The sequence below is a fragment of the Falco cherrug genome, chromosome 4, assembly GCF_023634085.1.
Source record: "Falco cherrug isolate bFalChe1 chromosome 4, bFalChe1.pri, whole genome shotgun sequence".
Lineage (NCBI taxonomy): Eukaryota > Metazoa > Chordata > Aves > Falconiformes > Falconidae > Falco > Falco cherrug.
The window spans coordinates 62,654,394-62,675,776 of record NC_073700.1 but is presented as its reverse complement, the minus strand read 5'-3'; the positions used below and the strand labels follow the sequence as shown (position 1 = coordinate 62,675,776).

At 40.8% G+C, this 21,383-nt stretch overlaps 1 protein-coding gene across 1 annotated transcript in view; it reads left to right on the top strand.

Annotated features, from left to right (window-relative positions):
- Positions 1–21,383, top strand: part of ADARB2 (adenosine deaminase RNA specific B2 (inactive)) — a 320,370-nt gene that overhangs the window by 242,644 nt on the left and 56,343 nt on the right. The window contains exon 4 of the mRNA XM_027809961.2: positions 15,830–15,944. Within this exon, the coding sequence (XP_027665762.2) occupies positions 15,830–15,944 (115 nt within the window). The remainder of the gene's footprint in view (positions 1–15,829; positions 15,945–21,383) is intronic.

Here is a 21,383-nt window from a genome sequence, read left to right as displayed (position 1 = left end):
GAGTGACTGGTTTTATTGCTGAATTTCACCTGCAAAAGAAGTAAGTGTTAATTTTGTCTCTCTGATGCAGATGAGCTGTCCCATGGTGCTAACATGCTAACGCTGTGATGGCAATGCTTTGCTTTGCCACAGAGATTTATGTACTGAGACCATGAGAGAGGTCATCCCTGTTGTACTGCAGGCAGATAAATGCAGGTAAAAAACCTGAGGTAGAGGGATTCCATAGCTGCTTCACAAAATGGTCGCAACTTCTGACCAGGTCTGTCATGTCTATACCAAAAGGCATTAGAGACTTATGTCCTTGACATCATATAACATAAAAGGACAGCCTTATATCTAGTTTGGGCCTGCAATGACACTGAGCTTTCAAAGGACTCCAACCATCTACCTATGTAAGTCTGATACTTAAAAACCCAAGGGAAGCTCAGGTGTTGTCCTTTTCTGTGGCATGACAATACATTTTGCAATGACAGTAAATTTCCTCAAGTGTCTCCCCATTTTATACCCTGATAGATTTCCCACCATGCTTACCTTGAAAGACATCTCTGTACCTCATTGATGAGAGTTTGTTCTGAGGGTTTTTTTTATTTTTATATGCACAAAAATGTTAAGGACAAAATAAAAGTAGTAAAGCCTGAGATGTTAAGTTTGAATAGAGAAAAAAAGGGGTAACACTACTACATCCCTGTTAGAAACCGGTGAATGTTAGTCTTCCAACAGTTAAACTCTATATGTGCAAAAGAAACCATAAAACACATGATACATGGCATAGATTCTAGCAAAACAGTTGTTGAGATGTGTTGGAAATGTCAGCTAAAAAAAGCTTCCTTAACCACCTTAATATATATATATATAAAATGGCAATCTACAATTTGGCATGACATACGCATATATATATATATAAAGTACATGACAAAATGCAGCTGTACCACATCATTTTAGCCAGCAAGGGTAAGACTGTCTTACTCTGTTTGTTTTCCAGGTCGTAGGGTCTGTGATAATTTCATTAGCTGCCGAAACATATTTTTAGTGTGTTCCAAGGACAACGTTAAGTGCACAGGACTCCCGTTATTGGCAGTGAAAATTAATATCTAGGACATTCCAATAGGATCTGAACATTTCACTACAAAAGCATGTCAATGTAATGAATGTAGAGCTAAATGGGATTTAGGAGAGGGGATTTTATTCCATTTTCTGGCATAAGGAAATCACTCTATTCTGATCACTTACTACTGGTGCCTATTCACTATCACTACAGCAATGAAATTGAAGGGTTAGACAACCTATTAAATCTGCTGCAGAGAGCCAGTAGATCTGGGCACCCCATACGACCAGGGAAGAGTAATAGTCTCTTACGGGAAGAGATAGCCAGAATATGGCCATCACTTAGGACTCTTGCATGACTGCAGGCTGAGCGCTGTAGATGAGGGTAGTTACTAAAATGTTCACATAAAGATAACAACCCCAAACATTCAAGAAAAGGCAAAGAGTGCCACCAACTGCCTAGACACCACTGCACTGCTTTCCATCAGGGCACCCTGCCCCTAGGGATTAAAGCTTGTTATCCCTGACAGAGAGGTGCTACAGCTCGCCACGCTGTTTGGCTCAAAGTACGTTTTAGTATGACTAATCAAGGAGACAAAAATGTATGATGTAACACAGCATCCTTTCACAGCACAGTCTCAACTGAACAACCACTTGATTGCCTGTGGGAGCAGAGGGGTGGACTACCCCAGGACACAGATAAAACAGACTAATACACAGATTAGTTTTTAAGAACATACTGGATTATAAGAAGAAGGAAGAAGAAATATAAGGAAGAAGAAACAGAGAAAGCTTGTCTTGACTGTGGAGGACAGAGACGCTGAGGTACAATTGTGTTGCCCAGCCATGTATCACCCAGCCATTTGTTAAGACAGATATCTTGGGGCACAGTGTGGAAGTGGCGAGAAACCATCAAACAGAAGAAAGTGGTTCTGTGGAGCTCAGGGATGGCTTGAAGGCATACAGCTTCAGTGAAAGGATATTTTGGCACTTTGACACAAGAACCATAGAATCACGTTTCCCAGCTTGGTGACCTTGCAGAGCATTGTCTGCATTGCGAAAAAGAAAATGTGCTCATTTTAGCTGTCGCTGCTGTATGGGCAAAATATTATTATTATTACTGCATTACTTCACAACTAACCAAATGTTAAAATGCAGTAAATCACCTGCCATTTCCCCACCAAGAAATATGACGGCTTTTCTTTCTCTCTCTCCCCATTTCTTTTTCTTTTTTTTTTAATCAGTTTCTTTTCTAAACAGACACAGAAGTTGTTGTGTGAGTCACACCAGCAGTGCTCAATCTTGGCAAAGGAACTTGGGGTTTTTAATGTTTTGTCAGTTGTAATCAATGACAGCAAGTCTGATGCTTTTAAATTCCTGTCTGAGGTTTCCTTCCATTCACACTGCAAAGCACAAGAGTTATACCTGCAGCATATAACTCTTCCATGAGGAAGGAACAAACGGCTGGCCAGGTCTGAGAGTGTGTTGTGTACCCATGTTCACACACACACACACTTTCATACCCCTGCTGCTCTGAAAAGAGAAAAAAACAAACCCACAAACCACTGCTAGAGGAGACTGTGCCAACCTGCTACTCACCTGTGAAAATGAACTACCCAGATTAATTACCTGACAAAGACTGGACCACAGCTGTCAACTCAAAACAAGAGTAGTGTGTCAACAAGAAACAAAACCTGAGACATGCTGGAAGGACTTTGTGTAAAACAGGTTTCTTTATTTTTTTCCCTTTTCTCTTTTTTTTTCTTTCCTTTTTTCTTTTTTTCTTTCTTTTCTTTTTTACTTTTATTTTTTCTTTTTTTCCATGCCTTTTCTTTTCTTTTTTTTTTCTTTTTATTTTTCCTATTCTTTTATTTTTCCTCTTTTCTGAGAATTTACCCACTGTTGTTATCATTTATTATTTGCCTTGCAGTTGTACCAAGGCTCTCCGGTCCTGGAGCACACCCATGTTGGCAGAAACTCTACACAGACATGGAGCAAGAGTGCTGCCAACTGAAAAGCGACACAATTTTAATGGAATTGGGAATACTAACAAGGTGGCTGCAGTATTAACCACTACCACCAGTATCACATGCATGGTGGTTAAAATGGTGATTGCTGCTTAAGCTTCATACTGGTTGGAGCTTTGTCCTCTTCTTGATTCCTTTAGAGAACTCAGAAGTCGTACCAAGAGAGCAGTTTTCCTCCTGGTGTAGACCAGACAGACACCTTCCATGCTCGTGTTGCTGAGTGCAAGCCCTGGCTGCTATCGGGGCTCGGCACAGCCGCAAGGCCAGTGCTGGCTGTAGCAGAGCTGTTTTACTGCTCAGCCTCCCACATTGCCTAGGTCTAAAGCCAGGCACTATGCAGAGTGGAGGGATGGGCAGGACAGTGCTAATCCCATGGTGACCTTGGCCATAAATTGAAGTAAAACAGTATTTAACCCTCACCTATATCAAAGAAGTTACACACATAGCTTCACCAAAATGTGCCTGCAGGGGATCCAGGCACAGGGGCAGAAACTCGGCCCAAATCTCTGCGCCTTCACCCACCTGCCTGCCTTCCTGCCAGGCTTACCATTTCTTCTTTGTGCTAATTTGACCATAGTGAAAACAGCACTAGAGGATCCTGCAGTCTGAAGCCTACATACAGACTTGGGAATGGTCCTGATCCTGTAGTTGAAATATTTGCAATGCAGGCAGGGGCGACCTAGAGCCAGCAGTGAGTGCATAAATCACTGCTTACCCTGGAGCTGCCTGAACAGCTACCCCATCCGTTACACCTCCAGTTGTTTGCAAAGCCTTTCTCCACCAAGGGGGAATTTTCAGTCAGATGCATGTAGAAATTCTCAGATTAATTTGATGTTGGGGGGAGGCAAGGGGATTTATGTGAGGGTTCTTTTTGTTTGTGTTTATTTCTCCCCTCCGAGCTGCCTTTCATTGCGCATTTACTAGTTCTGGAAGACAACACCCTGCTGACACTTAGAGAAGCATCAGTGAATAAAGTCTGTTGTACAGGCTGCAAAGCCATCTGGACTTTCTACTGAAAAGGTTGGACATGGTTTTAGGCAAGATTTTATCACGTCTGAAAAAAAAACTTCTGTACTCAGTACCTCTTCCAAGGTTGATGTCAGATATTTTTTTTCTGTTGTCGGTTGCAAAACAAAAAAATTGACAAACAGTTGGAAGGCAGTAAGGATGGAGATATAAATCTCTAGAGGAAGCTTTGTCAAAGGTAGTGGAGTATAAACAAAAAATAAATTAGTTTTGGTGTTATCAGAAACCGGACAGACTTCGATTTGAATAATAGTTTGTCTGGGTTTCCAGACCACCTAGACAATGCTTCTGTGAGGCTAAGCACAGATTTACTTAACAGAAGAAGTGGGGGAAATGGTTAAATACAGAATCATAGGAGGAGAAGGAATGAAGAAACACAAGAAGACAAAGGTGCAAAAGCAGACAGCCTTGAAAACCTTCACTTCTTTGCTTTTGTTGTTTTCAGGGGCTCCAAACAGCATGTTTTACCTTGCTGTCCATATTAGTCCGTTCTTGAGTCCAAGAATTTTGTGTAGCCCTCATGTGCTACACACAGAGAGACCGCACCAGGTTCTGGCAGGACAGTTTCGTAGACTGAAAAGGGTAGTTCAAGGTTTGTGTGCCAGCTCCTCCTCACTGAGGAGCCCTGTGAGTCACACAGGAGAGAGAAAGATGCTGAAAGTAATTTATTGGAATGCCCTTTAGGTTATGTGTATCTTCGCAAGTGAGCTAATATCCAGTGATTACCTTAAAAACACAGTTTAGTGACATAATTTTATATATTCTGAGAGCTGAGTATGAAGCTGGTTATTCCTCTTTTTTTCTCTGGAATTGTTTGAATTTTGGGAGAATCTTTCTTACTCCATGGCTGTAAATAGGAGCACAGACGTACAAAGCCAGACACCATAGAGATCCTTTAAGGTATCCTTCCAGAAGTACAGTGTGCTAATAAAAGAAATTTATTCCTATTAGTATTATGCCTTTTTTTTTTTTTTTTTCTGTAAAAGAAGAATTGCACATTCTGGTCTTTGGCACTGACTTACCTAAACCAAATATTAAAGTTCATCTATTTGATCATCAGTTATATAAGAATAAATATAATTTCCTATCTGACATGAATTTTATAGGGTTTGGTCAATTTGAGGGTAAACTGCTTTGAGGTTTTTGTGTGAGTACTTAAACAAATAGAAATATTTTTTAATTTAATTACTGGGTTTATCCATTTACTCTTTGTCTTCTAAAAGCAACTTTTCCATGATGAGGAAGTTTTCTTAGATTTCATTTGGCATAAGAAATCTGAGCTGTAAGTGAAAACTGTAACATTGCACATATCTGTAGGCAGATTCTTTCCACCCCTCTCACAGGTATGGTCCTATGGGAGAGTCATCCTGTGGAGAACAGCCCAGAGAGCACGACTCCACAGCCTCCTGGCCTTATGCTCAGTCCTTCCCTGGGCTCTTGCTTAAGGACAAGTCTGATGAAGCAATGGGATCTGCCCAAAAGTGTTGTCACAGGGTTTAAAAAAGGCCATTCCCAGGTTCTAGGTGTGGACTCTTGGTTAGGTGTTTCTTGACCGGAGGTGGAGGGGAGGGTGATGGGGAAGTGATATTTGGGGTTTAGAGCATGGGCTAAGAGTAATGCTGAATATTTAGCTTCAGATGCAGGTTATATTGGCAGATATATAACAATAAAACTTTTTCTTCATTTCAGCAGTGTTACGTCAATCACTTGTGTTTGTCCAGTAAGGAACAGTAAGTCAGGGAGGGACTGGTTTTAGCTTTGGCCCCAGCCACACAGCAGTCCCCAATGGCTATGCTGGGTGCCTGAGTGGCAATGGGGATTCAACCGCAATCATGGTTCTGCCTCTCCTGGCACAAAGCCATCACAGATGATGAGAACTGTCCCTGCTAATTACACATTTGAGGAGAGGCCCAGAGAAGAGTGAGGTAACATGAAATGTAGATTGCCTTACCACCCCTCCCAGCCAAGGAAAGGGTTGTTAGCAAGGTTACAGATTGATTTCAAGTCATTACAGCAAATGACAGCAAGATCTTTAACAACAAGAAAGGAAAAATTCCAATGTCTGTATAGTAATTGCCATGCAGTGTATTATATGCCTTGCTCTGCAGTGATTCAGAAAGCTGAATTGTGCAGTGCCTTGCTGGGATCAGCAGTTCAGAATAGATTAAATTTGTTTTGGACACTGCCTGCACCCTGCTTTATCTAACAAAGCATATGTGTGATGGGGAAGGTTCTTAATAGCGCAGCCCCTTAATGAGAACCATAAACACACAGGCGTAGATTTTCAAAGTGATGCTCAAGGGATTTGAGCAAGCACTGTTCTCTCCCTGCTTTGAACATTTACCCAAGAGCTGCTAACTGGTTAGGCTTTGGGAAGAGTGGACCTCGAACAGCCAAGAGTATTGTATGTGATGAGGGCTTTACCACCGTTAGTTTCCAAAAGATATTCGTTTTAATGCACCTAAGAAAGATAAAGCCAGGAAACAGAAAACTGAAAGGACATTTCTCAGATAAAGCATTGATTTTATTAAAGAGAGACAGCTCATAATATGAATCTAAAATCTAGGTTTTTATAGAGAGCATAAAAGCCTCTTTACAGTGTTTGCCATTCCTAGGCACTGGTGGCTTTATAGAGCTTTTATCTAGTTAAAGAAAAACCATTCGTGCTAATTTAATATCTGTAGTGTACGACAGCTTGACACCTGAGGCTTGTCCTAAAGCAGGCACAAGGCTGCAAAGCAAACACTACTTCATTGTTTTGAATTATTCAGCACTTGCAGCCAACCTTATGTGTGCATCTGTAGGAAGACGGCTTTTGGGTTAAGGATCAGTAAAAGAAAAGAAAAAAGGCAAACAAACAGCCCCTCCTTTCTGGAGTTTGTTAGCAGGTGCAGTATTGACTCCAAGAATGATTCTACAAGATTGGTATGGACATTCTTCATTACTGGAGCGATAAATGCAGAGCTGTACTCAGAAAAATCAAAGCTGGAAACTTAGCATGGCCTCCTTTAGGGAACAACTGTTCATGTCGGTGGAAAAAGCTTGTTTCTTTTAAATTCATTGAAATGATACTTATTGGTACCATCTTTTTAGAGCAAGATGAATGCAGACAGCAATGAATCAACCTCAAATAGAGGGGCTCATATGTTAGCATCCTAACGTTAACACACTAATGTGAATTTAAAGATTCTAATTAAACCTACAAACAAAATGTTTTCCTACTAAATAGAAAACCATACTTTTTGGAGGAGCTGGGGCATTTGAACTTGACAGCATTTCCTTTTTCAATAGTATGCTTATTTTATGTGTTCTATTTTCTTTCAGTCACTCCAGGGGTTTCTGAAACAAATAAAAAGATACATTATATTACATTTGATTGATTCCCTGTAGTCAAGGGATATATTGAGAAAGCAGACCAATTTTTTTCACTGAGCTTGTAGAATAAATTCCTGTTGATCTTTGTACTTTCTACTGTTGCTACAAATTTCTTTGGAGATATTTAACATTGATTCATCTCATTTACAGGATCACATAGTAGCACTCATGCAAAAATTCAGAAGCTTTTTTATTATACCAGAACTCACATCATAGCCACCGGTTTCTAAATTTGTCCCTCCCTCCCTCCCCAAATGCCCCAATAAAACTTGACGTACACCGCATTTCAAACTTGGTATTTGTGTGGAAAAATTCAACATTTTAAGAAAAGTTCTGTGAACATTGACACAGTACCTGGTTCCCAGTCATGACTGAAAGTATCATTGAGGAGATTCAAAACAGAGTTTAGTGGGAGACTTTTGTGTTCCTAAGTAAAAAGGTTTCAGATGGATTGAAGGACTCTCAGCTTACATTTAGCCCCTCAAGAAACATCACAAGTGAGAAGCTTACTGCAGCCTTTAATCGCTGCTGGAGCATATGCTGGAAATACGAAGAATTAATCAAAATCTGATAAAATGTTTTTTTAGCGGACCTCACTTTCATTAGAACAGACTTGAATCCAAAGTTGAATCTAAAACCTAAAGAAGTCATTGGGAAACCTCCCAGGTGTAAAGGTACTGAGATCCACCAAAGATGGACCTTACCTAACCCTCCCATTCCACCTCTGTCTCATCTTAATTTCTCCATGCATGCTGTGTCCTCCCAAGCACAGGTGGTGGCTGTCATTTTCATAAAGTCCAAGGTTTACTGGGAAACTCAATAAATAAATGGGTGGGAGAAAGAATTTTCTGTTCTGACTCCCATTCTAGGGGTTTTCGGGGCATTTTGTCATTCTTCCATCAGCCACACAGGGACTATCTTCAAACTCTGCCTCATACAGCAGCCAGCACAGTGCTGATGTTTAGTAAATGATCAGTAATGATACAAGCAACAGCATAGAGGCAAATATGTTTTGTGGGGCCTGGGAAATTAGCAGAGCAATCAGCCTCCAGCCGGGGTGAGGGGAGGAAAGGGAAGTAGCCAGCAAATAATTGCTCTGAGCCCAGGAGCCCGTTGCACAGTCCGAATGAGTTGGCCAAGTCAGGCGAGGTCAGCCAAGCCACTGAGGAGCCTTCATGAGCGCAGAGCAAATTCAGGCCGTTGGATGATTATAGAAATCAGGAATTCATTGTGGTAGCTCAGCATCATATGTAGCTAAAACGTTTGTAACAGGACTATGAACAGATGGGAGGGGTTGGTGAAAGTGATTCGTATGGCTGAATCAGTAGGGGCAGTTGATCTTCCCCATCAATTTTGATAAGAAAACCGTGAGGCTATTCAGTGTCAGAAGTGCGTTATTGGAGTTTTCATTAGAAGCTCAGTGTGTGAACGTGTACCCAGCTGCTGCCTGTGCAGCACGCGCCCAGTCTCCTCTGAGAAGAATGAATGAGAAGACCTCTCTGCATCAGGATGTGCACAGGATATATAAACGTGGTCAGCTGAAATGAAAACAAATAGCCAGACAAAATAAAGCCACGTCCATCTAAGATAAAATAAAGCCCATATACGCTGGCCTTGGGGGATAAGCCAAAACCAGACATAATGATCAATACTGTAGGAGTTATGATCAGGGTGAAATAATTACTGCACATCTCAAGGAAAGAACCACAATGAATTCCCTAGCAGTGCCTTGTTCTTTGAGTAATACTCTGTAAATGCCTGTGCATGCTGAAGGAAGGATGAGTTATGAGGGGCTGTGGACTGCAGCCTCCAGTCTGGCTGCAGAAGTCCTTGCATGACCCTGCTTGGAGAGTCTTAGCAGCATCAGTACCATTTGCCTCACAGCTCTCTTGAGAGGTGGGTAAAAATCATCCCCGTTTACCTCAGGAGAAGTGGGATTGATGGCAAAGCAAGCGGTTTGCACCGAAGCTGCCAGGAAACAGGGCAAGGAATGAACCTAGCCTACAACCCGCTGCCTATGACCCGCTGCCCTCCTTCCACAGGTCATCCCTGCCTGTCCATTCCTCCAGGTCCTCATTCAGCCCTTTCCACCCTGCTGGGGGAACTCCTGGCGTTAAATTGATGCTAGAAGACTGATGGTGGAGGGCAGCCCACGACCCTCAGCTATTTCTCTTCTCAAGGCTGCATCCTGAAGATGATGTAGTACCTGGGAAGAGCCTGACTAATTCATTGGCTCGAGGGTACAATCACTTAGCGATGAATCTCCAGCTAGCTACAGCAAACTTATTTACAAGCCTGGGAAAAAGTGTGTTGTGTAGCAATTTGCTACACACCCTGACCAGGAGCAGCGCTTCAGGATTGATATTCTCTGTGCTGTGTTTTCCTCCCCTCCTGTTTAGACAGTGAGAATTCTCTGCAGGAAAAAATACGAATTTCCACTGTCAACGAGTGCGTGTTTCCCCCTCGGCCAGTAAAAAGAACTAGGTGTGCATCTGCTTCTATCTGTGAAGAGAGTTGTGAACTTAATTCAACCTGATCCTCATTCATTGTGTGCAACATTTAACCCCCAAATGTCAGTGATTTCCTGGAAAATAAACTACTTGGGAGACAGGAGAAACAGAGCCCTTGGTGATATCTGTATAGCAGAATATTTCTTCCCATCCATATGCAAATCTAACCTTTTTGATATTTCAACCTTATAAACCCTAAGACAGGATTTCAATAGAAAATGTTTACTAAAGGCTTTCTCCTTTATAATCTATTGATTTTAATATCCTTACTACTCCTGTTGAATGTCAGTTTTACCCTGAAGACTCCCATTGCAAACTTGAACACATTTAATTATTTATGCCATTTGAAATATTAGTGCCAAGAAATGACTAAAAGTTTTTGGTTGTGTAGTGGTATGATCTAAACTTTGATTTTCCTTTGTGAATAACACAAGTAATTTGATATGGTAATCAAGGCCAGATGAATACTTCAGACAACACAGTGAAGTTTTAATACTAATGACATCTATTTTTCCTTTTTTCAGCTTCCTTGTGTATGTTAAATTATAGCTCATTAAGTACCTCAGGATCTCAGTCTTTTTTCACAATGAACAGTTTAGCAATAGGTTTTCTTTCTTCTGCCAGGCGCCTGACCAAGCAACTGTTGCTTCCACCAGAGTAGGCATTTAGGTCATGGGCATGGTTGGAGTGTAACTGCGAGTAGATTTGCCCCTCAGTGCCAGCCTAGCAGTCTTGTTTGCCTTACTCACATCACTCCCCATGTTATCAAGACTGAGCAAAGTTTTGATCTCAAAGATATTGCTTTGGAGACAAATACAGAACAATCTATGTGAGGGCCTAGGAAAGGTAAGACTTTGATAGCAGGCAAACCAAAGCAGGGGATCTGAAAGAAATGCAGCACCCATGAGGTCAGTTCTTCCCTAGAGTCATGGTTTTTTTCCCCCAAACACACCCCCAAAGCCAGTATGGCTGAACTCATCCTGCCTGGCTGGGGCATGGGCATGCCTGAGCTCCCACCCTTGCTGCTTGAGCCTTACGTGGAACACCTTAGAGTCAGGCACGCTTCCTCTGGCCTCAGTGGCATTTTGTGGCAGATCCCAAGTTAAGGTTTTCCAAGTTAACCCCCTAAGCAAAAGTCCTTCCTAGGTCTGAAACTAAAGTGGTATTTGATCATTTATTCTCCCATGTGCCTTGGTAAAAATTCTCAGTGTTCTGACTGTCTGTATCTTTACTTTCTTCTGTCCTGTCCCCCTGCCCCAAGCTGCCATTTCTCTGCCATTATGTGATCAGTGCAATTGCATGCACCTCTACTAATTGCACCAAATGTCTTTCACAAGGAAAGTTTCTACTCTTCTTTTCCCCCTCAGTCTTCTGAAATTTTCCCTTTTTCTACTACTAACCTGATAGTTCAGAAGCTGCCAAGACATATTTGGCTCTTATACTTACGCCAGATGTAGACTTTTATTTTCACTCATATCTGGCAGTAGGAACTGTGGTATCACCAAATACAACTTTTCTCTGAGATTAATTGTTTTGATAGCAGAGAATAAAAAAAGAATGGTTCCTTTTGTGTATGGTTTTTAAGTTATTTCTGATGGAAGATAACATAGTCTAGCCTGTATCTTAGAAGTTCAATCAGGCTCACAATAGTCATCAATAGCTGGATTTTTCCAGTTTATATCCTATCAGGAATGATCATCTGGTTATCTAACTTTTAGTAGCCTAGGATTATTGTTTAAAGCAAGACAACCTCTGGAATGAAATCTCTGATTTTAAACTGAGCAGTGGTAGATGTGCCTGCTCTTATCTCCTCCGTATTTGTCCTGTATGCATTAGATATGTGTGTAACCAGTTTTGGTTTCATAGAAACATTGAGAAGCAGTCTAAAAGCTCAAAGGCTCTAAATAGGCAGAAATGCTGTTACTGATTTCATTGCACGTGACTGGGTCAGGCCAAATAGCTGCGCTGGTGTGCGTCTGAGGGGAAGGCAGTGTGCTGCTACACCTGTTGTAGCATATGGGTATAGCTCAGGAATGTTAACACTATAGCCAGCTCTGCCACAGGGCCAGCCTTCAGGGCCACAGTATTCAAGGCCCTGAAATCGATACTGCACTACACAGATCAGTCCTCGGGGTACCAAATTTCTTACAGGGCTGACCCATGCATCTCTTGGACTTCTTATTTTTCTGCATCTGCAAAAATAGACTGCTCTTTCTCCTCCTTTCCCTTTTACTTTGAAATATCCATTTGGAAACTTAGGGTCATACGATAGCCTGCAAATGACCCTCAGGTTAGACAGTATGATTCTGGTTGGTTTTCCTGCATCCTACACATATTCATGTATGTTACTCTTTCACTTCTATTAATTTCGCTGGCATCCTTTTAGGCAACGAATTCAAGACAGAAAATATTCGCCTGACTTATTTTAGCTAAGAGGCTTCACATTTAATGGATTTGCTATTCTTTAATGTCCCAGGTCACTCCTTGAGATCAGCAAATGCCGAATTCCTTATCGTCACTAAATGTTATCTGAAGTCATGTCGTTATTTTGCCTTTAGTGAGTCTCTTTGCTCTCTGACTTTGGAACTTACTGCCAAATGAAGTAAAGAAAGCTCTGACTGTGGGGATTTCTAAATCCAAAGTTAAAAGTTATTTGTTCTATTTAGCATTTTTAAAATTATTCTTTTAGGAATTGTATGTGCCTCTAAGCTAATTAACTCTTAATGAGCACAAAATGCCCTGGGATACAGATTTGGAGGGTATGCTAGAAATGCAGGCATGGAATTGGACTGCAATACTGCAGGAGATGAAATTTATGATTGGATTCTTTTTTTAAATGTTGGTGTAGATAGTTTTATTGAGATACACTTCTTTTTTTTTTTTTTTCCTAGTCTAAATAAAGCTGATCAGATTTTCAATCCACCATATGGGGCCCAGTTATATCAGTCCTGCAAGTACACTTCAGTTTTCCATTATGGATGAAGTCACTCTTCAGTAGGGAAAACAAGTTTGTTTCTAAACTTTCATATTATGAAAGACAGGCAGTGTTCCAGTGCTGAGCACTTAATCGGAGCATCAGGAAATCAGAACACCTGGCTGTCCCGGCTCCATGCTATTCCCTTGGACCAGTCCCTCGCCCCTTTTAGTGCCTTCACTCATTCATCTGTAAAGCAACTATAATTGCATTTATATCACAAGGGTGCCTTGATGCTTGACAAATGAGAATTGACCCAAAATTCATCCTTCAGAAGTGCTGTATGAGCAATACCTTGCTCACATGGTGGTTGTGGACAATTAGATTAGAAGAGGTATAAATGCAGTCAAAGTGAAATTCCATATAGGAACTGTCAAACTGCTCTTGATAATTTTTCTTAGTTTTCATCTAATTCTAACATAGAATTTTGCATGCATCTCCCCGAAAGTGTTTATATGCTTCTTTCCTTCTTTTGCAACAAGCCAGCATATTTTATTCCATGTTATATTAAACTGTCTTTTTGGGCAAATGGTCTGTTCCTAGAGCAATACATTGGACAGCTGCATTTAGTAAAACAAAAATTATCATGTCAAAGAAATCCTATCCTCTATATAGCCAAGCAAATTACAATCACTTACAAGGATTGTACATAGGAAAAATATTCCAGGTTTTATGAAAAGGGGGTTGCCTAACTGTTGTTATGTTTTATTTAATTAGATTTTTTATATTTGCTATAATAATGTTTAAAAATAACGCTGACTTTCTGCAACAAACTGTAGAAACATATGGTGTACAGCCTGCAGAGGCCTTCAGTGGCAGTAGTATTACTGATAATATTTGTGAATTAGAAGCTGCTTTCCTCTGAAAAATAGCTCTGTGTTCTCCCAGTTTAAAACACTGTGTTTTCACCAACATGTTTTCATCACCATTAAGAGTTTTGGGAGAAAAAGAATGGATATGATCTTTTTAAATACATTTCCTTACTTCTGCATGGCTGTGGATCTTTCAGGGTGAGGGAAGCTGAACATCAGACTCAGCCTTTCCTCCATGTGTGCCATGAACCCACTTAAAGAAACCAGGTGAAATCAAGGGGGCCTGTTTTATCACCACCTGGGGGGGGCTGGCGCACAAGTCTTATGAGGAGCAGCTTGAGGGAACTGGGGTTGTTTAATCTGGAGAAGAGGAGACTCAAGGGGGATCTTATCGCTGTCTACAACTCCCTGACAGGAGGCTGTAGGCAGGTGGGGTCGGTCTCTTCTCCCAGATAACTAGCGACAGGACAAGAGGAAACTGCTTCAAGGTAACACCAGGGGACATTTAAACTGGATATCAGGGGAAAAAATCTTCACTGCAAGGGTGGTCAAGCATTGGAACAGGCTTCCAAGGAAGTGGTGGAATCATCGTCCCTGGAAGTGTTTAAAAAACTGCAGTTGTGGTACTTATCTGCATGGTCTAGTGATGGACTTGGCAGTCCTGGGTTTACAGTTAGATTTGATCTTAAAGGTTTTTTCCAGCCTAAAGGATTCTATGAATCTATGACCTCCCCCAGGTAGCTTAGCCCAACACCAGGAGAAAAACTGGAATTGTTGCTTAGTTGAGCTTCTTTTCCTAACAAATGTGAGATCACTCAGGGCTAACTAGAATACAGGATGTCAGGAGGTCTGTCAGCACCCCAGAATAAGCTCCAGCCCCCAGGAACTGCTCCTGAAAATATTTTTAGGTACAGCTTAGTTTCCTACAAGAAATCATACAGCTAAAAAAAATTTAAAATAATAAACCTTTGGATCTTACTTTTTTTGTGTTCTGACTTGCAAAACACTTTAAGAACAACTCATGCTCACAAAGAGTGTTCTTCTGACTTCTCTCTAATGTGTACAGCTTCGAAGGCTCTATGCCAAACAAAGTGCAGAGATTAAGTAAATTAAAAGATACTAAACATTGCATCAGGGGAATGGTCCAAGTAGTGGTGTTCTCAGGAGCACCAGAGCTGATTTAAATTCACATTCATCCATATGCAGTCCATAGAATTCACTTTTCAGACCTTTTGCCCTGCTTGGATTCAGTTAACCGGCTTCCCAAGGCTCTCCCTGGTGACTGGACTCACTCAGACATGAGGGTTCAGACCACACAGTCTCTAGAGCCCAGTCCATAGGAAAATTTGACCTCTCAACAAAGCTGCCATGCTCAGGAGGAGACCTGGCAGACCAGTCCCCCAACACTACCGCACACCAGTGAACCCGTGCAAGCAACATCTTTGGCATGATGCGCACACAGAGGCTACCCTTCCCTTCCTCCTAATGGTTGTTGAGGGGGAGGCAAGGCAGACCATGTACTCCTCTGAAAGTATTAAATGCAGCCCGGATTTCTCAGCTGATAGTTTTGCCTCAGTAGCTGTGAGTCACTAAAAGCTCACCTTGAATGCAGAAGTAGGTGTTCTTTACCTAAAACCTGGGCCTCGGCTCAGGTAAAGTGGACTAATGGAAATTTTCAGTGAGCTCATGGAAATAAGTGGTTTGGTGGGACACGCGTCCACCTCTGCAGCTCACTACAATAAATTGCTTTAAGGACCAACAAATTTCCTGTGAAATATTCCTGGACCAATATCTAGGAGGCTGAAAAAAAGTCAGCCTTGAAAACTTCTCCCTTTACCACTAATCCTAGTCAATACAGGTCTCTAATTCCATTCATTTGGCCATTTCTGAGGGTGATGTGGGTAGTCGACAGAGAGATACTCCTTTTATCTTTGCTCAGGGAGGTGGTGTCTAATTCTAAAAGGGACCTCTCAGCAGCTGACAGCAGGTGACTAATTTGCAGAAACGCCCAGGTTCCTCGATCAAAGAAGTGAAAATATTCTTTCTAACTGTGTCTTTCAGGATTTTGCCGACTCTGTATACCAAATGGTTGCACAGAAGTTCCAGGAGCTGACAGACAATTTCACTTCCATGCATGCACGCCACAAAACTCTTGCAGGCATTGTGATGACCAAAGGTAAGATATCCTCTCATTTATTTCCCTCTGGAATTTTTGATGACTAAGTAATACATTATTTAGCTGGTCCACAGTATTGAAGGATGCCTTTACTTCCACACAGAAAAATAAATAGTAATGCAGAGAAAAGAAGCATTAAATATTTACACATCAAGCAACTTCACACAAAAAATATTGGCAACAGAGGTAAAGATTTATTCATAAATATGTCTCTACACTGCTTTGCTTACAGGAAAAAATACAGACCTTTCTGATTTTGCGTTTCCTAATAGCTGGGGGGTTTTAGTTATCAATAAAAAGTTAGGTTATTAATTGCTTTTTTAGATCTGGAGACACCAAGTTCTTGTTGTACAAGGCTGCCATAAACCTTGTTTTAGACTGACAACAAAAGCAAATCTCAGCCCATTTCCTTTCCCTTCAAAAGAAACAAACCCAGAACATATGTAGTTTTAATTTTTCTTTTCTCTAACCATGGGAAATACATTTATCATCAGGGCCAAAACCTGATACTCACTTCTGTTAAGACTTGACTGGTAGACACATACTGTACAGAAAACTTTAGCCCATTGATAAAACTGTTGCACAGATGGTCTTTCTTTCTTTGTGAGCATACCTCAGTTCGGGCACCTCAGTATTTATGAGGATGTCAGCAGTGGAGATGCTGCCATAAACTTCATTCTCACTCAGACACGTGGAGCAGTGGATTGAGTTTAGAAATGAGAGGATAAGCTCAGAGGGGAAAGTCATGTATAATTCATCCAGGTTTGTCTTACTCCTTCCTTTCAACAATCACATTAGCTAGATCAGTAGGGACAGTTGTGAATATTGCAAGGCAGCAGGATGGAGACAGGATTATCTGCTGGATCTTTTCCAACCACAGAACCTAAATACAGCTAAGAGTTCTGTGCAGAGTAACTTAGTCTCCTCCTTTCTGGTGTAAAAAGAGTAAGCAATCCTCTCCTGAAATTAGAAGTAGAGAAGTTGACCTAAAAGTCTTTTAGACCTCTGGTTGAAACTGAACTGCCTCTCAGCGAAATTTGTTATAATTTTGCCTTATCTGCTTTGGTTAGGTATTTTTTACATTGCTTTAGGATCTGGAATAACGGATAAGTCTTCCAGTTTTAAAGTGCTGCACAGACAGAGTGTTGTAAAAACACAAAACATAGTTTATAAGTCCTATAGACCACAGGAGACTTAGTACAAAGAAAAATAAAAGGGAGAGTGTGATTGATTTGGGATGGGGAAAATGCACGCTAGACTCAGCATTCCAGCTGCCTTGTCATAGCCAGACAACTGTGACACTCATCAGATTTAAACAAAATGCAGTAACTTATTTAGAGGAGCTCTTTCCAAGCAGGACCACAAAGAAGAATGTTTAAATATGTCTTTTATAAGAACCTACATTGCAGGAGCCGAAAGTTGTTGTTTTAACCACTTTTTGAAGCGAGGCTGTACCCAGCTCAGTGACCCTGTTCAGTTTTCTTACACTCAGTGTTTATTTTGCCTGTAAGAATTTCAACCCATTCTATCTTGCCCAGGCAGTACTCCCGCATTCTTTAGCCCAGGTCTAGACCTGCTTTAAAAAGCATTATGGAGCCAATGCAGCCTCATTGCTATATGACCAAAGAAGCATTTTAAAGCCTCACACAATATAGGAAGAGAAATCACCTGAAGGAGTCATAAGTTAGAAAACTGTGGCTGCTGAGTGCATGCAGTCCTAGGGGAGGGAAGGGGCACCTGCAGACCCCTGCTAGCCTTGTTGGGTAGTTGGGGCTGTCTGTGTTTCTTCTTTGGGGAAAGGAAGAAAGTGTCCTCCTGCTGTTTTGTTTTGTTTTGTTTTATTTTTTTATGAGTTCCATGCCTTTAGTGGAATTTTACACATTTGTATTTCATATTTCATCTTAGTCAGCGTTAAGACAAATTATAATTTTACTTATGTTCACAAACCATTTCCCTCAAGGCTTCTCTTTTAATTCTGAATTCCCTTTTATTAATTCCTTCAATCTGCCAGCCATCCAATCTGTCAGTATCTTACTGGGTTTGTGGAGCCTAGAAAGAAACTCACATATATGAAGTGATTCACAGAAGATGCAAAGTTAGAAACAGCCTTATCTTGGTACATTTTTCAGGAAGATTTGAGTTCTTTTCAGCACAAGAATGTCTGCCAATGACAGCAAGACAGACCATTTGCCATTTGTGTCATTATTTTTTGTACTAAAGTTGTAGATTTGTTGTCTGTTCCCCACCATCATTCCCAGAAGTAGCAAGGATCTTGACCTACTGTTCAAAGATGGCACAGACAGGTTTTCCACATCAAACACTCAAATAAGTACAATTTCCTGTGTTTTTAACATAAAACTTGGCAGAAAACCCCTTAGATCTCTGCAAACAATTTACTAATGACATCAACAAAACCAAATCTGGTAATGTCTTGTTGCATTTGGTACCATACACACCCATAACAGACAAAAATTAATTCTTTTTTACATTCATTTCAATTTAGTGTCATCCCAACTTGAAACAGATGTATCTGTGCTTGTACAATTCTCAGACAAAGCTGGTAAAAAGCACAATGTGATTCTGTGATAACTGCTGTTAAGATAATACAAAATCTCTACAGACAAACAAGAAGTGTGCTAGATTGGTTTTCTTTTCCTGAACTCTGACATTTTTTTCTGCTACTTCAGTTTCTGAGGGAAACCAAAGAGAGTTACATTTGGGCACTGTAATTGACTTATGATGTAGCACCTAGGGCAAATTTCAAAGTATGAGGAAAAAAAACCATAGAAAATTGTGCTATTGACTGACTGTGAATGTTCCACAGTAATAAATTGGTAGTCAGAAAAACAGGCAGTCCGGTGTATTTAGATATGTTTTGCTCTGAACTGTGGATGACAAGTTAAAATCTCTGTATTTTTGTGAAAGTAATTTTCCAAAACATTTGATTAGTAGACATCAAGATAACCTTGAAAAAATCTGCCTAGTTAGGAGCAAATTATCACACTAGATGCCAGCTAATGTGATCTTATCTGATATAATAATTAAAGATTATAATAATAATTAAAACAACATAACATAGCAATTCTTGAACTGTTTCAAAAGACGGAATAGTTGAAGTAAATTATTTAACAGTTCTCCAGTTATAATGTATTTGAAATCTACCAGTCCTCTAACACATTCTAATTTTGTTGAAACAATTTCAGAGAAGATTGTTCTATCAAAAATTGTTTGATTGACCCTAGGAAAAATTGTTTAACAAGTAAGACATTGCATTCAAATCTTCCATGTATAGAAAATCATATTCCCATAGAATATCTTCAAGGAGATCAGTAAGTACACTTATTATCGCAGCATAGTATTAATGAGAAGTTAAGTGTTATTGCATACTGACTATTCACAGTAGTTCTGACTTCTCTGAAGATATGATGGGTTCACATATGGTAAATTAAGAACATCAGTTCTCCTGTGGAAAAGACAGTCCAGATAACATCATTTGAAAGACAAACCATCACCTCAGAACATGCATATCCAGGCATGTGATGCATGGGGTTAACTTTCCTCATAGTGTATTGCATTTGTTGGTAAAACACAGTTGATAATGCCAATGTTTTGGCTATTGCTGGACAGTGCTTGCAAAGTGTCAAAACCTACCTTCTCTCTCCCATCCCCACCCCCAGCGAGTAGGCTGGGGTTGGGTAAGAGGCTGGTAAGGGGTGTAGCCAGGACAGTTGTCCCCAGCTGATGAAGGGGATATTCCATGTCATATGACATTGTCCTCAGCAATAAAAGTTCAGGGAAAGAAGGAGGAGGGATAGCATTTGCTTGCCAAGCGACCACAAATTGTCATTCTCTCAATCCAGGAGTCTTCTTGCCTTATTGCCGTTTTCTCCTGATTCCACAGGAGAAGGGAGTGAGCGAGAGGCTGGGTGGATGTTTGTCTGTTGGCCAGGATCAACCAATATTTCACTCCAGGGTGTTCAACACCAATAGCTGGACATACTGTTTCTTGCTGTCGCAGACTGAGGCAACCTACCAGCTCCCCCTCTTCCTATGTGACTCTGTGTCTCACGTGCAATTTGGACATCTTATTTTGACCAACTGGTCTGCTGAACCTTTTTACTAAAAAGTTTGCAGGGAGAAATAATTTATTGTTGTTATTATTATTGTCATTGTTGCTGTTATTACTGTTGTTGTTATTAATAATAATAACAGTAATGATAATAATAATAATATGCCAATTGACACAGTTGGAAAAAATCAAGGTCAAGCAAGCTAATTTTTTCTCACACAGGGCAACAAATGTGAAACCACAACACTCTCATGTACCTCCACCCTGATGCACAGTCACAGATTATCGGATGACAAGAGGCTGTGCAGCTGCTGGTGAGCAAGCAGCTCGTGCAGGGCTCGGGGAAGAGCATGGTCCCACCATGGGTGACGGGGCAGGGCAGCCGGCTTTACCAGTGCATGGGTCATCAAGGAGAGAGCGTGGACAGTGCTGCCTGGCCTCTGGAGCTGGGAGGTAGGAAGCCCCAGGGCAGGGCAGTGTGGGGTGGGAGGTGAAGGTGTGAGCTGCGCACCAAGCACTGTGATCTGAAGGATGCCGGCATTCACACTGTTTATTTGCACCACAGACAGAGTTTGCCTTTGCCAGCTCTGAACAGATATGGGCATACATTTGTGCTCTACCTGAAATCACTGGACACGGTAAAGAATTCCCGTCACTCAGTGCAGAGATGATCTATTATTGCTGAGGTCCTCTTTGAAAAAAAACCCTCGCATAATCATTACGGACAAAATGAGACTGCTATTTAAACACTATTTTCCCATTCATGTTTGACAAATCTTAGCAGTTTAAATACTGATAGGAACTCTTTGTCATGCTTTCTGTTAAAAATGAAGCATTAAGAAAGTTCAGTCCTTTTCACAGGAGCGTGGCATTCACAGAAAAAGGTTATGAGTTGATTTCTCACTTCAATTTTCTCTCTTCTTCTATCTTTTTTTTTTTAGGCTGACAATCATTTTGATGTTAAAAGCAAACTAGGAGGTTTTCTCAGTTATCTTGTATGAAATAAAGATGAACTGGACAAAGCAGCCCTAAATAGCAATTTCATGCTGTGATAAAAGATGGGAAATTATCATCCATATCTCATGGAACGGATCTTAATCATTGCTAAGTGGAATAACAGAAAAAAGTAAAGTTGACAATATGTCTCCATGGATCTTTACAGTCATATTAAGACTCATAAAGCCTGACGTCTAAAGTACAATCAGGAATATTGATGGCAAATTGATTTCTGATCCTTAGCTTAAAAAGGGAAGTTGTAAAGTAGTAAAATACAGTAGAAAATTCAGGCCTTGCGTAGAGTATCAATCTGTTCCGTCCCAGGCTGGATTCAAGTAGGCAGACCAGTTGGAGGAAGTGTGAATAATTTACAG